The following is a 15298-nucleotide window of genomic DNA, read 5'->3' on the forward strand; positions in this document are numbered from 1 at the left end:
AAGGTTAGTAAAATAGATAGTGCAAATCTGAGACACAAGTCACAAAGGACGCCTACTCCAGCCAAATACTGCAAGGTTGGTAAAATAGATAGTACAACCTGAGACACAAGTCACAAAGGACGCCTGCTCCAGCCAAATACTGCAAGGTTGGTAAAATAGATAGTTCAACCTGAGGCGCAAGTCACAAAGGACACCTACTCCAGCCAAATACTGCAAGGTTAGTAAAATAGATAGTACAACCTGAGGCACAAGTCACAAAGGACACCTACTCCAGCCAAATACTGCAAGGTTAGTAAAATATGGTAGATAGTGCAACCTGAGACACAAGTCATAAAGGACGCCTACTACAGCCAAATACTGCAAGGTTAGTAAAATAGATAGTACAACCTGAGACACAAGTCACAAAGGACGCCTACTCCAGCCAAATACTGCAAGGCTAGGCTCACAACCCAGATTCTGGTATAGTTCCTATGTAAAATTAATCATAAAGATGTCCATTGTTAAATCAATCATGAGATATTTGTGGAAAGGATTCCATTGTACAATCTATGATAAGAAAATTGTGGAAGGGATATGAAGTCAATGTTCTAGTTAAAAAAAAGTTTTGATAGTAAAAAGAATTTTCTTTTTCAGTCTACAGTGTGATTTAATGAGTTTCTATACAAATTTTCTATTCAGGCTCTTCGATACCGTCCAAAATTTACTCCAATGAAGAATCAGCCTTCATTTCTTGGTGGAGTTAATAATTTAGTCCTCAGAGACTACCAGTTAGATGGTGTAAATTGGCTTATGCATACATGGTCAAAGTAAGTCTCTTATCTTGTAAGTGGTTATTACTTTGTGATGCATCCATTCAAGATGATTTTTACTAAAGTAAAAGCAAAATACGTTGCTGTTCTTTTTACAGAGAAAACAGTGTGATATTAGCAGATGAAATGGGACTGGGGAAAACTATTCAAACTATAGGATTTTTATCAATTTTGTACAATACATTCCAAGTGTATGGACCTAATTTACTTGTGGTACCACTGTCCACTATAGCAGCTTGGCAGAGGGAATTCAAGCTGTGGGCTCCTGAAATGAATGTGGTGGTATATTTGGGAGATATTAACAGTCGAAATAAGGTCAGTGTTGTATTTCATTCATATTACTGTTATAGTTATTTGACATTTCTTTATCGATTTACTGTTGAATCCATTGGAATACTTCACAGATTAGAGAACACGAATGGTGCCACAGTGGGAACAAAAGGTTAAAATTTAATGTTTTGGTTACAACGTATGAAATCCTTCTGAAGGATAAGGTGAGAATTTGGAAAATAGATGTTTATTTTTCTAAAAGCATTAAATAGAGGTTGCATTCATATAAAAATTGTCATAAGTGTAGAGCTGTGTTTGAATTCTCTTGTAGCAAGTGTGGAATATAATTTAATGCAGACTATGTTTACAGTCTTTCTTAGGTAGTGTTAACTGGGCCGTACTAATGGTAGATGAGGCCCATCGCCTGAAGAATGACGATTCCCTTCTCTACAAAACTCTGTTTGATTTTAACTCCAACCATAGACTTCTGATTACGGGTACCCCACTACAGAATTCCCTCAAAGAGTTGTGGGCTCTTCTTCACTTCATCATGCCAGACAAGTAAGTGGTGGTCTATAACCGTCTTTTCATTTTGGAAAGAAAATGGTGTGATATGAATACATTAAAAACAAATTGTACATGATTGTGTTTTTGTTTTATGTAATTATTACTATATACATTTTTGAAGTCTTCAAAATTTGTCAGATTGTTAAAAACTATAAGATTTTAAAATGAACATGTACTCTCAAAATCTTCAGTATTTTATAATAATTCATCTTAACATGAAGTTGTTCTTTCCAAATGTACACTTTATTTCTCTAGGTTTTACAAGTGGTCTGAGTTTGAGGAGAAACATTCCTCTGCTCAGAAAACAGGATTTGTGGGTCTACATAAAGAATTGGAATCATTTCTGTTACGTCGTGTCAAGAAAGATGTAGAAAAATCCTTACCCGCTAAAGTAAGTGATTATTTTACAGTAACATTTTCGTATTTTTTCTTTTGTATGTATATTAAATTTGGAGGTTATCTATTTCTTGACTATGGTTGATGTATTAAGTCTATTTAATTACTGTTTATATTGCCTTGTTGGTGGTGACAGTTCATAATTTTTTTTTCTTGTTTCTAAATTAAGTTTTATACATCCAGTGTATCCATTAACAAAGACTTGCTTGCATTATTATATAAATGCACGTGTGTATCTTTTCAGACTGAACAGATTCTTCGAGTCGAAATGTCATCTATACAAAAGCAGTATTACAGGTGAACAGAATTTATTTTTAAATGTGGCGTGGCAAACACCTGTCCTCCTTCATTTGTAAATTTTCTTTTTGTTCTTTTGGTACAACATTGTAGGAGAAAAAACTTTGGACAACATTTCTATCTTTTGTTTGTAGATGGATCTTAACGAAAAACTACAAAGCATTAAGTAAGGGACTGAAGGGCAATGTATCAAGTTTTGTTAACATTATAATGGAACTGAAGAAGTGTTGTAACCATGCTCAGCTTATAAGACCTCCAGAAGAGGAGCCGGCAGACAGATTAGCAGTAAGTTTTATAAAGACAGGATTAGAAGAACAAAGGTTTTAACTTTTCATGCAGAATCTGTGTTGTGACAGAAAGTCTGATATAAAGAGGAGAAGAAGAGTAGATTTCTCTTTTATGTTACTATATTGTTATTTTACATGTTCTCTGTTTTGCAGGCTTTGATAAAAGGCAGTGGGAAACTTATTTTGCTAGACAAACTGTTATTGAGGCTCAAGGAATCAGGTCACAGAGTCCTCATTTTTTCCCAGATGGTGAGGATGCTGGACATATTAGGAGAATATCTACAAATGAGACATTTTCAATACCAAGTAAGTTTTCCTTTGAGGGGAATCATCGGGTTTGATAGTAAAGGATAATTATGTTTAAAGAAACAAGTTTTCAACATTTTTTAATTACAATAAAAAGAATGTCATTGATGCTAATATAGCTGCTGTGTTGTTTCAGAGACTTGATGGATCTGTGAGGGGAGATCTAAGGAGACAGGCCATGGATCATTTCAATGCTGAGGGTTCAGAGGATTTCTGTTTCCTCCTGTCCACACGAGCAGGGGGACTTGGTGTAAATCTTGCCACAGCAGACACTGTCATTATTTTTGACAGTGACTGGAACCCCCAGAATGATTTACAGGCGCAGGCCAGGGCACACAGGATAGGGCAGAAAAATCAGGTAATACAAATTCTACAGACTGATGGCACTCAAAGTTTGCCATATACAATTTAGTAGTAGAAATGTGCATGAAGTTATGAAAGCATTAATTGAAATTTTTAAAGGTCTTCTTGATGTACATGTATATGTACATTGATGTTTAATTAGTTTTATTAGATACATTTACATCATCGGAAAGCACACCTTTCCAAGTCCTTCAGATAACATGAATAGTAATGGGTATGTTCCTTCTCCACAGGTCAGTGTATATAGACTAGTCAATAAAAACAGTGTAGAAGAAGATATTGTAGAGCGAGCCAAAAGGAAAATGGTGCTGGATCATCTCGTGATACAAAGAATGGACACCACGGGTCGTACAGTACTCAATAGGGGCATTCCTTCCAAGTAAGGTCTTATACTTATTTTATCATATTACAGGGATATATCTTCGTGGTGTTTTGAGGTATTGTAATAAACGTTTTATTATCAATTTTGTTACAGTAATTCTACCCCATTTAACAAAGAGGAGCTGAGTTCCATTCTGAAATTTGGTGCTGAAGAATTGTTTAAAGAAAATGAAGACGATGAAGATGAGCCACAGGTAAATTGGGATTTTTTATTATAACATTTTGATACAGATTGATTTTGAGGTACATTTGTATGTTGCAGTGAATTGTTATTTTATATAGGTGGACATTGATGAGATCTTAAAGAGGGCGGAGACCCGAGACATGGAGGATCAGAACACCGGGGTAGGAGATGAACTTCTGTCTCAGTTTAAGGTGGTCAGTTTTGACAATATGGAAGATGAGGAAATAGAACAGACACCAGGAACAAAAACTGAAGAGGAAGGTAAAACCTACATTCATGTATTACTATCATCACAAGACTTCTAATAACTATTATTAATCATTTACATTTATGGATTCAGAGACTGCAACTGAAAGACATAGTTTGCAGATCAGGCATATGATTACAAAGACCTTTGGCCTTATCTGTATACCAGACATACATGTTTATTTTGTTTAACTATACACAAAATTCTAACTATTATTGTTGTCATAAAGCTTAACGAAACTGTATTTTTTTTTTCAAAAGATAAGTCCTGGGACACCATTATTCCTGAGGCTGACAGGCGAAAAATTGAGGAAGAGGAGGAACAAAAAAGGTTATTAGAACTGAACCTGCCTCCTAGACCCAGGAAATCTATACAACAGGTAGACATTGAAATTGTCAAACTGCAGGATTCTCAGTATACATGTACATTGTACATCTTTTCACTAACATGTACATGTACATAGGCACCATAAATGTTGACAATTATGCTTTATCATCTGTGAAGCATTAATACTCTGAAAATTATTTTTACTAGATGTGAATAACCATGAATATTGTCAATAGTGAAAATCAATCCTTGCATATACATAATTGAAAAAAAAGATAAAATCTCAGTTGCCTTTTGAATAAATAAGGCTACATGGAAATAAAAAAATGATAGAATAGCTTTCATGTTGTTGCTTGCTTTCGACAAACTGAATGACATGACAATCATCTTTTTCTTTAGCCTCAGGTTGGTGATGATTCAGATGACAATGGTAGGAAGAAGAATAAGAGGAATGCAGATGATGAAGACAGTGAAGAAGATGATGATGACGACGATGATGATGATGATCAGCCCAGAAAACGAGGTCGACCAAAAATGTCCAAGACATCAGTCCGGGGCTTCAATGACTCAGAAATCCGTAGATTTATCAAAAGCTTTAAAAAGTTTGGAAGACCCCTAACAAGGTTTGTCACCTACTTATCTAAAGAAGATTCATTGAAGAATATTGTTGACATTAGCCGTTAGAAAATCATTGATGCAATAAATATAATCAATGAATGTTTTCCTATGTTGACAAAATACCATGAAAGGGGAAGTTAATATTCATATGAAAAAAAAAAAAAAAAAAAAAAAAAAAAGAAAAAATTACAAATAAGGTCCTTATCATTTGTAATATGGAAGCTAAAGATCTAAATAAATGTGTAAGTTTCCTGTATTTGAATGAAAGAAGGAAAATTGACTGTTATACAAAAGTTTTTCTTACAAGTTTATTTAAATAATCCTTAGTTGTGAATATTCATTTACTTATTTTGAAAATATGATATTCATGTAGCTTTGTAAAAATTTGAAATTTTGTGTATGCAGATTAGATGCTATAGCATGTGATGCTGAGCTTCAAGAGAAATCAGAAAGTGATCTACAAAGATTGGCACAAGTCCTGACTAAAAACTGTGAACAGGCCATAGAGGAGACCAAAAACAAAGCAGATAATGAGAACGGGGAAGGTGGGTACAATACAACACTGACAAATCAGTAGCCTAGACTTATTTCCTTCTGTAAATCTTCATACATTGCACATTCACTTGAAACATTCAGATCAAGAACTTGTTTCTTGAATATTCATAAACTTATTGATTGTTTTTGTTCTATATGATGATTTCTTGCAGTATACATGTAGATGGATTTGTTGAATTAATTGACTGATGTGTGGTATGTTTTATTTGTGTAGGAACTAAGAAGGGTAACAGAGGGCCTTCCTTTAAAATATCCAGTGTGTCTGTCAATGCCCAGGCCATTATCAAGGCAGAACAAGAGTTGGAGCCCTTGGCAGCAATCATTCCAACAGACAAAGATGAAAGAAAAAGGTATCAGTTGGAATTTGTTACTTGTTCTCAAGAAATTTTTAACTATGATTGTCTATGAATCATATGCAAGCTTGAAGATTGCTAGTTTGTGTCCTATTGCTTTTTGAAAAAAGAAAACGCATATGAAGAGTTCTCTTTCTTTGAACAAAAGTAATAAAGGAAAATCTGGTTTTATTTCTCTAGGTTCCAGCTTCCTTTTAAGGCTAAGGCTGTACACTGGGACTGTGTATGGGATATAGAGGAGGACTCGAATCTTCTGAAAGGAATCTTTGAGTACGGATTGGGTAGCTGGGAGGCCATTAAGATGGACCCAGAACTTCAGCTGCATGACAAAGTAAATAAACAGTCTCATCAGTGATCCGTGTATTATGTTTTGTAACTTTTGTTAGTAATAAGGATATCGTTTTGTCAAACTTCTCTATATCAAGTAAGTTGTAGTTTTACATATCCTTTTCAAGATTTTACCAGACGGAAGTGATCTGAAACCTCAAGGTAAACATTTGTCTACAAGAGCTGACCATCTGCTGAAATTGCTCAAAAAGAACTCTGTTCAGGAAAATGGAGGGGTAAGCACAAATTGTTAAATATAAAATCATTACATTTCATATTAAAAAAATTGTGTGTTGGTAAATAACTTATTATGGTTTCCAGGACACTGTATCTACAGGAACAGGGAGACCTAGGAAAAAGAGAAAGGGTAAACCCAAAATATCTACAGCAGAAATTATTGAGAAAGACTTCAGTGATTCTGAAGAGGATTCTCGTGTTAATTTTAACAATAATAGTGCTACAGAGAACAGTCTTGATAGTGTGTTATATCATCAGAAAAATAAGAAAAAGAAGGACACTTTTAGGAGTGATAAAATTCTGGAGGAGGATGATACCAGGGATTCGGTGGATTTAAAGAAGAAAAAGAAAAAGGTAAGTGGTACAGTAAAACTTGTTTAGTACAAACACGTATATTGCGAATTTATGGATATAGCAAAGTCATCTTGGATCCCCAGCTAAATAAATTTTATGAATTTCTTATACGGTTATAACAAATTACGGATATAGCGAAGTAATTTCATAGGTCCCAGCGACTTCATTATAACTCAGTTTTGCTGTATAGGCTAGAAGGGAGGGAGAAATGCCTGTTGTGGGGAAAAAATTCTAAGTGAAATTATTTAATACATGTATTTGTAGAATTCTTAAGAGAAAAAATATACAAATTCAAAGAGATTTTATTCACAGTCCTGAATAAAATTTGATATGTTTTATCCAGGCATCCAAGAAGGGAAAGAAGAGTGATGCTATGCATTTTACTGCTGGTGCTGTGCCTGTCCCCGTGGCTCTGGAGACCGAGTTCAGCGGGGAACTTCCCAGTGAGGTATTCTCAAAGGTAGGTCAGGATTGTTATACATAGGAGTTTGAAGCATTCTTAAAATGTTTCAAATTTTATGAAGACCTTTACAGAATGAAAATGTTTTCATTTCAGTGTAAGGAAATGATGCGGCCTGTGAAGAAAGCCTTAAAACGTTTAGATAACCCTGACGAGGGTCTGTCGGACAGAGAGCAGTTGGTCCACACTCGACAATGTCTCTTAAAAATTGGAGATAGGATTAACGAGTGCATGGCTCACTATAATGACCCCGAAGTCATTAAGCAATGGAGAAAGTAAGATTTTATACATCATATGCATCTTCATGCATCAGTGAAAGTGCAGTAAATTGTTTGTTCTTTGGAAACTGAGACTGATTTATTGTGCTTTACAGTTTTCTGTGGATATTTGTATCCAAGTTCACCGAGTTTGATGCCAAAAAGCTCCATAAGTTGTATAAACATGCTCATAGAAAACGGGAGGAAGAGCAGGAGCAAGAGGTAAAACATTTAATTCATCAACAAACAATAATGAAATCTAACGTTTTCTACAAACAGAATGCCAGTGTTAGGTATTTCAAGCAAATTTTCATGATATTCATATCAAAATTTTTGGAGACAATTTTCTATGCAGAACAGCCCTTGAAATTCCAATGAATGATTATTATACCCCCCGCAAACGAAGTTTAGGGGGGGTATATTGGAATCACCATGTCCGTCTGTCCGTCTGTCCGTCTGTCTGTAGACGAGACTTTGTCCGGACCATTACTCAGAAACTATTGGAAGGATTTGTCTGAAAATTTGTACACATATTATTCACCATATGAAGTTGTGCACCTGATATTTTTCATCTTGATTGGATTATTATTTTGAATTTTACAGGTGTTTTTTCATTTTTAACCGTTTCTCAGAAACTATTGCAAGGATTAATCTGAAAATTTGTACAATTATTATTCACCATATGAAGTTGTGCACCTGGAATTTTCAACTCTTTTTGTTAATTTTTCTGCATTTTATAGGTTTTTTAAAATTTTAATTGACTTGTTCATTTTGGGCTCATGTATAAGGTTTGAGACATAGAATCTAGAATATCTGTACAAAAACGTGAACTACAGCTTAAAACTATCATAAAAACTTTTTAAAAAAGGAAACATCAAGTGTTAAAAACAGTTTTTACATTGCACAGAAGATAATGTAATTTCATTTGTCTCTTGGGAATAATGACTGGACATGCATCCAGTTAAAGATAAATTAATGCGTTTGGTGTTGGAAGTTGTTTAGGCATATCTCTTATCAAGTGTGTGTGTGTTATCAAATCTTCAGGGAATAAGGCACAAGAATTAAAGATCTCCCTTCTCTTATTCTCTTAATTGTAATTTATTGTCTGTCAAAACACTTCATTACTGGATGACCAGTTCTTTATTTTCAAAATGCATTTCAAATTGATATATCAAGATTAATTTGATTTTGTATAATGGTTTTTTTTTTCAACAATCAGTTTGCAGAGTGACATAACACATAATTGCAATATATTTTTTTAATGCAGTAATGAAGAAAAATTAAATGAAAAAATGTTACAATGGAATTACAATGTATTACAGTATTAGTATTGATGTTTCATTTGGTTGCACCTCTGTTTCATTCTTTAAGAAATATGATGAGCAATTATATTTCACTGCAAATTTTTTAAAGTAAATTATGAACATCTCTAGATCCATAAAGTATTTATGAATTGGCACCTTCTCTGAAAAACCCAGCGGGGGGTATTTGTCCCTACTGGACAGTTCTAGTTTTGTTTTTGTCTTCAGGGAGGTAATAACAAACCCCAGACCTCTGAGAGACCCGGGAATCATGTCGACCGACAGAGCGAGGGCAAGAAAAACAAGAGACCAGCGGAGTTTGGCGAGGCAGAGAAAGCCTCTAAGAGGCAGCAGCATGAACACCGCACCAAAGAACATAAAAGGTGAGCCTCCATACTTAAAGCTTGGTGTACAATGTAGTCAGCTTTATAGTATTTGCATTCGCATGCCTTTAATTACAATTTCTGTATTAGAATGTGATACTTGTATGTAAATTTTTTTCTTCTTTATTTTTTAGATAAATAAACTTTAACTATGTTGCATTAATGCAAGAATGCATACTTTCTAGTATTGAAAAGATCTCAATTGCATGTGAGACTTCTACTTCATACATTTTTAATTTGCTTACAGTATCCAAATAACTTTGTATTCATAGATGTTGTTATTAAGTAAATTTGTATTCATTGGTATTATTTTTAAATACACGTAGTTGTCCCTTCACAATCAAAAGAACCTTCCAATTACAGGCATTTTTGACTGTACAGAAATTTTTAGTGCACCAAGCAGTATACAGAAGTATTCATAAAAAATGAGCGAGTTGTGCACATTGCCATTTTGTTGGCCTTTGATTTGATTTTGAGTTTTTGTTTCCTTCCTAAGTTCCACCTCAGTAAGTAATGGTCCCCGTCATGGTGCCAGCACCAACAGCTTAAGTCACAAACATGGTGTCCTAGATTCTAGTCACGACTCCAACTCTAATGATAGGTGGACTCGCGCTAGTCCATTAGCAAGGGCCGAAGATCAACCTAGAAATAGGCAAGTCATTTGTGTGTCATGTCTGAGGGGTCTCCGAGATGGATGTTTAGGGGGGGCCTTAAATATCAACTCTGGGAGTAATGAATTGAAATGTCTTCTTCACTGTAGCAACAAAGAAACTAAGCTCAGAGTTTGATTTGTAGCTGATTTCTAACTAGTAGGAAATATTGACTGTTTATGTTAAAAGCTCTTGGTTACAAAGCATGTTCTGTTGTAAAATTTTATGTTTCTACCAGAAGTAGCTTTTATGTTCCTTTCTTTGCATTTGAGTTACACATACATGTATTTGCAAATTTGGAAATACAGAGGTGACCCCTAGAAGTTGTGGAAATGCTTTGTAAAAAGCCCTTATATAATTTAGAGTTTTTTCCTCCCACCTCTAGGTATGACAGTAGTTCAAATACCTATGGGCGTCAGCAGCATTATCCAGATAGAAGTTACCATGGCAATGACCCCAGATTTGGGGATTCTCACCACAGGTAAGTTTCTTGCTTCACATAATTTAAAGATGAAATGCCTTTATACAATTGTAGTTATGATAAAAACTTTATTAATGCAAGTCAAGGATCAGGAAAAGGTCATTTTTTCCTTTCAAATACATACCATACAAACTGATTACACTTCTGAAGTTGCTTTATTGTCCTTTGTTGAAAACGCATTGTTTTTAGCTACAGAACAAGTTAAAATTATGTACATGAAGGTTTCACACTTGTGCAATGTATTTCAGATTCAACAATGACCGGCGAGAGTATTCGTCCAGTCATGCATATCATCGTGACAGAGGCGACCATTCATCTAATTATCACTCTCATCATGATCATCACAGTAACTACCGGTCAGATCACCGGGGTGACCGTCGTCCTGACTACGGACAGTATGGTCACAGAGATTACGGCAGCAACCGTCCTGACAGCAGTAGGTAGGTGTAGTAGACAAGGACGTTAATCTTTATTGTTATTTGCAATAAAATGGTGTTAATCACTGAAAAGTATGCTAAACTATCCCGACCTTGTGAAGAATAATTAAACATGAATTAAAATATCCTAAAAAGTAATATTATTACTTGTGTTTTTAGTTACCAGTCACATTCAGATAGGAAACGTAAAGGTGATGTAATCCCCGACCGTCGATCTCAGAAGGATCCTCGCTTTCAGGAGGACACTAGTCGGTCATCATTATACTCCAACTCCAGTCAAGACGCCAAGATTTGATCCCTTCAGCCCTCGTAAATCCATATCTGGAGTGGAGTTTGGCCATCATTCACCTGTCGATTCCCGATTTGGGAGCCTTCCATTCAGTAATCCAGTCATCGTCTCACCTGGAGGTCCAGCTTATCAGAATCATCTGGACTGGGCTAACTTTTTAAATCTCACTGCCACATCTCACAAGATCAGTGCATTTTATTTGTGCAAGACACATTCTGGAAAATGTGATAAATTATTTTAGTTTGCAGGCCTCGCTCATCTGTGAATTATCTTTCAAATGTGAGAAAGTCTGCCCATTTTAAGTGTGTCCGTTGTTTTTGCTTGTCAAGCATCCTTCTACAGACTGAACCATTTTAAGTTTGCTGTTTTATTCATATGTACATGTATATCTTTGTTTTCTCCCACTTCTACGTGCAGCTGGTTTGAAAACATTTGCATGAAAGTAAAACCTGGTTTTATTTTTCCTAGTGTTGATGAACTTTTCATTTGAGAATTCATTTCAAATGTCACACAGTCAGTGCTCAAGTCTTTAGTTTATATGCAGTGCTCCACATTACAGTCAAGTTTGAGTTCAAATGCAAAAAACTGTACAGGTATTTACATGTAGTTTATAATATTATTTTCTTGACAAGAGTGAATATAGAACTTTTCATTGTTTTAATAGATTATGCACCAAAAAAAAATAAATTTGCAAGTTGATGAATAGTCTAGAGAAATGATTACAAATTATTACATGAAAATTATTAATAGTGTTATCAATACTATCCTGCAAAAATGTTGTGAAAACATTAAAATTGGGTCTTGTATACAATTCTGCTTGAAGCAGCTTCAATATTTCACCTGCTATTTTTCATATTTAATTTATCAAAAGGGAAATTGTGTGTACCAAAAAAAGACTTGGAAGCAGATGTGCTATTTTTAGCTGATCTCATCCTACTGCAAGTGCTTTGTTTCTATCTGATGAGAAAGTCTGTGATAATGTTTGGTGAAACCCTGTGTTTATGTGTTCATTTGTGAGAGAATGAGTCAAATTCATTTACTATATGATGTACATATTCATTTTGTATGTAAAAAATATTGTATATATGAAATAAAAGTGGCAAAGAAATGTGATAATTCATTGATAAATATTCATCGAGGAGTCATCCCATCTTGTATGGGCAACACAGACAAATTGGAAGGAGAGGATGTTAGTATTATTTGATGTCCATCTTCTTTCCTGTGGAGGCCGTATAATTTCAGATTTGAGAAAATCAGTGCATACTTTGTAGTGTTGTGCAAGATGGGATTTATCTTGAGTTGACCCACAAACAAGTTGATGTGTAAATGTAAAGCTCAGAGAATTGAAAATTCCCACCTGGACTAGACAAAATTATAAAAGATAGTAGTACAGCTGTAGTAAACGTGGAGTAAAACTTGCAAATAGTTATAAACTTAAAGTAAGCATTTTTCAGCCTTTTTAGCTCACCTGAGCTGAAAGCTCAAGTGAGTTTTTCTGATCACATTTTGTCCGTCGTCTGTCTGTCCCGTCTGTAAACTTTTCACATTTTCGACTGCTTCTCAAGAACCGCTGTTCCAATTTCAACCAAACTTGCCACAAAGCATCCTTGGGTGAAGGGGATTCAAGTTTGTTCAAATGAAGGGCCACGCCCTCATTCAAGGGGAGATAATTGGGAATTAATGAAAATTTGGTGGTATGTTTTAAAAATCTTCTTCTCAAGAACCACTGTGCCAGGAAAGATGAAACTTATGTGGAAACATCCTCAGGTAGTGTAGATTCAAGTTTGTTCAAATTATGACCCCCGGGGGTAGGGCGGGGCCAGAATGGCAGACCACAGTTTTACATAGAAAATTATAGGAAAATTCTTTAAAAATCTTCTCAAGAATAGCAAAGCCATAATTGATCATATTTATGTGGAAGTATCTTCAGGTAGTGTAGATTCAAGTTTGTTCAAATCATGACCCCTGGGGGTAGGGCGGGGCCAAAATGGCCGACCACAGTTTTACATAGAAATATATAGGAAAATTCTTTAAAAATCTTCTTCTCAAGAATAGCAAAGTCATGATTGATCATATTTATATGAAAGCATCCTCAGGTAGTGTAGATTCAAGATTGTTCAAATCATGACTCCTGGGGGTAGGGCGAGGCCAAAATGGCCGACCAAAGTTTTACATAGAAATATATAGGAAAATTCTTTAAAAATCTTTTCAAAAATAGCAAAGCCATAATTGATCATATTTATATGGAAGCATCCTCAGGTAGTGAAGATTCAAGTTTGTTCAAATCATGACCCCCGGGGGTAGGGCAGGGCCAAAATGGCCGACCACAGTTTTACATAAAAATATACAGGAAAATTCTTTAAAAATCTTCTTCTCAAGAATAGCAAAGCCATAACTGATCATATTTATATGGAAGCATCCTCAGGTAGTGTACATTCAAGTTTGTTCAAATCATGACCCCTGGGGGTAGGGCAGGGCCACAATGGCAGACCACAATTTTACATAGAAATATATAGGAAGATTCTTTTAAAAATCTTCTCAATAATAGCAAAGCCATAATTGATCATATTTATATGGAAGTATCCTCAGCTAGTGTAGATTCAAGTTTGTTCAAATCATGACCCCCGGGGGTAGGGCGGAGCCAAAATGGCCGACCAAAGTTTTCCTTATAAATATATAGGAAAATTCTTTAAAAATCATCTTCTCAAGAATAGCAAAGCCATGATTGGTCATGGGACTATTTTTGGATTTAAACTTTTCAATAATAAACCAATTGCTACTTTTTCCTAGCCACAGTGTTCAGGTGAGCAATGTGGCCCATGGGCCTCTTGTTAGCTCACCTGAGCTTATATTTCCCAAACAGGTGAAGCATATGTGGAGTATTCACGAAGTAGTGTAGATCCATCCTAAATTGTTTCAAATCACCTAATCTGAAAAAAAACTTGACAAGCAAAAAAATATATATATGTGAGCATCCTTAGGTAATAATCGAATTTGTTCAAATCATGACTCGAAGGGGTAGGTGAGTGATCAAAGTTTTACAATTGCATTGCAGTTAAATGTTATGGAAAAAATGTACATAGAGCATAGTTATACAGTGTATTCATATTATGGAGGCAATTTGTGTTAGTGTAAATTCAAGTTAATTCAAATCATGATCCCATGCTTCGCCTGACCACTTTTTTATTTAAACTTTAATAATTATTGATTTCTGCTTTTTAGCTCACCTGAGCCGAAGGCTCAAGTGAGCTTTTCTGATCACATTTTGTCCGTCTGTCCATCCTTCTGTAAACTTTTCACATTTTCAACTTCTTCTCAAAAACCACTGGGCCAATTACAACCAAATTTGGTACAAAGTATCCTTGGGTGAAGTGGAATTTAAATTGCAAGAATGAGGGGCCAGGTCCTCTCAGCAGGGGAGATGATCAAGAAAAGACAAAAATAGGGTGGGGTCATTAAAAAATCTTCTCAAGAACCACTGGGCCAGAAAAGCTGAAACTTATGTTGAAGCATCCAGGGGTAGTGTAGATTCTAAATTGTTCAAGTCATGACCCCCGGGGGTTGGGCAGGGCCACAATAGGAAATCAAAATTTTAAATAGAAATATATAGGAAAAAATCTTTAAAAAATCTTCTCAAGAACCACTGGGCCAGAAAAGCTGAAACTTATGTTGAAGCATCCAGGGGTAGTGTAGATTCTAAATTGTTCAAATCATGACTCCCGGGGGTTGGGTGGGGCTGCAATAGGAAATCAAAGTTTTACCTCGAAATATATATAAACAAGAACCACTGGGCCAGAAAAGCTGAAACTTATGTGGAAGCATCCAAGGGTAGTGTAGATCCTAAATTGTTTAAATTTTGACCTGTGGGGTAAGATGGGGTCACAAAAGGTATTACAATGGGGAAATCTGGTTAAGAATAGCATGATCAAAGCTTCTCAGGTGAGTGATGTGGCCCATGGGCCTCTTGTTAATAAGTAGAGTTCTCAGGTGAGGGATGTGGCCAATATGACTCTTGTTAATGCCCAAGCACAAAGTGTTGTGAAGTTTCTTAACAACATCAAATGAGAGTAGTTTGCACTGAGGCAAGTATATTTGTCTGCTATAAGCTGTTGCAGAGTACCAAACTAACTCCTGTGAAATCATCAATTTTGTTAAGGTCTAA

General features: G+C 35.4%; 1 protein-coding gene across 6 annotated transcripts in view; it reads left to right on the forward strand.

Moving 5' to 3' along the window:
• The window catches only part of LOC134272698 (chromodomain-helicase-DNA-binding protein 1-like), a 32501-nt gene extending 20257 nt beyond the window's left edge, over positions 1 to 12244 (forward strand). For 5 of the 6 annotated variants that reach the window (XM_062754902.1, XM_062754901.1, XM_062754899.1 and 2 more), the window contains 27 exons: positions 679 to 806; positions 908 to 1124; positions 1214 to 1303; positions 1450 to 1640; positions 1902 to 2037; positions 2287 to 2339; positions 2474 to 2624; positions 2780 to 2932; positions 3069 to 3290; positions 3529 to 3674; positions 3771 to 3870; positions 3959 to 4121; positions 4368 to 4486; positions 4834 to 5057; positions 5458 to 5597; positions 5822 to 5957; positions 6141 to 6291; positions 6416 to 6523; positions 6609 to 6878; positions 7222 to 7338; positions 7435 to 7613; positions 7712 to 7817; positions 9125 to 9279; positions 9776 to 9931; positions 10315 to 10410; positions 10659 to 10850; positions 11007 to 12244. In XM_062754902.1, the coding sequence (XP_062610886.1) occupies positions 679 to 806; positions 908 to 1124; positions 1214 to 1303; positions 1450 to 1640; positions 1902 to 2037; positions 2287 to 2339; positions 2474 to 2624; positions 2780 to 2932; positions 3069 to 3290; positions 3529 to 3674; positions 3771 to 3870; positions 3959 to 4121; positions 4368 to 4486; positions 4834 to 5057; positions 5458 to 5597; positions 5822 to 5957; positions 6141 to 6291; positions 6416 to 6523; positions 6609 to 6878; positions 7222 to 7338; positions 7435 to 7613; positions 7712 to 7817; positions 9125 to 9279; positions 9776 to 9931; positions 10315 to 10410; positions 10659 to 10850; positions 11007 to 11142 (4035 nt within the window). In that variant the 3' untranslated portion in view covers positions 11143 to 12244. The remainder of the gene's footprint in view (positions 1 to 678; positions 807 to 907; positions 1125 to 1213; positions 1304 to 1449; positions 1641 to 1901; positions 2038 to 2286; positions 2340 to 2473; positions 2625 to 2779; positions 2933 to 3068; positions 3291 to 3528; positions 3675 to 3770; positions 3871 to 3958; positions 4122 to 4367; positions 4487 to 4833; positions 5058 to 5457; positions 5598 to 5821; positions 5958 to 6140; positions 6292 to 6415; positions 6524 to 6608; positions 6879 to 7221; positions 7339 to 7434; positions 7614 to 7711; positions 7818 to 9124; positions 9280 to 9775; positions 9932 to 10314; positions 10411 to 10658; positions 10851 to 11006) is intronic. The other variant, XM_062754904.1, reaches the window with a different exon arrangement.
• The last annotated feature ends 3054 nt before the right edge of the window (positions 12245 to 15298 follow it).

This window comes from Saccostrea cucullata, unplaced genomic scaffold (genome assembly GCF_032062105.1).
Source record: "Saccostrea cucullata isolate Sc308-1 unplaced genomic scaffold, CSIRO_AGI_Scuc_v1 ctg859, whole genome shotgun sequence".
In the NCBI taxonomy this organism is placed as follows: Eukaryota; Metazoa; Mollusca; class Bivalvia; order Ostreida; family Ostreidae; genus Saccostrea; species Saccostrea cuccullata.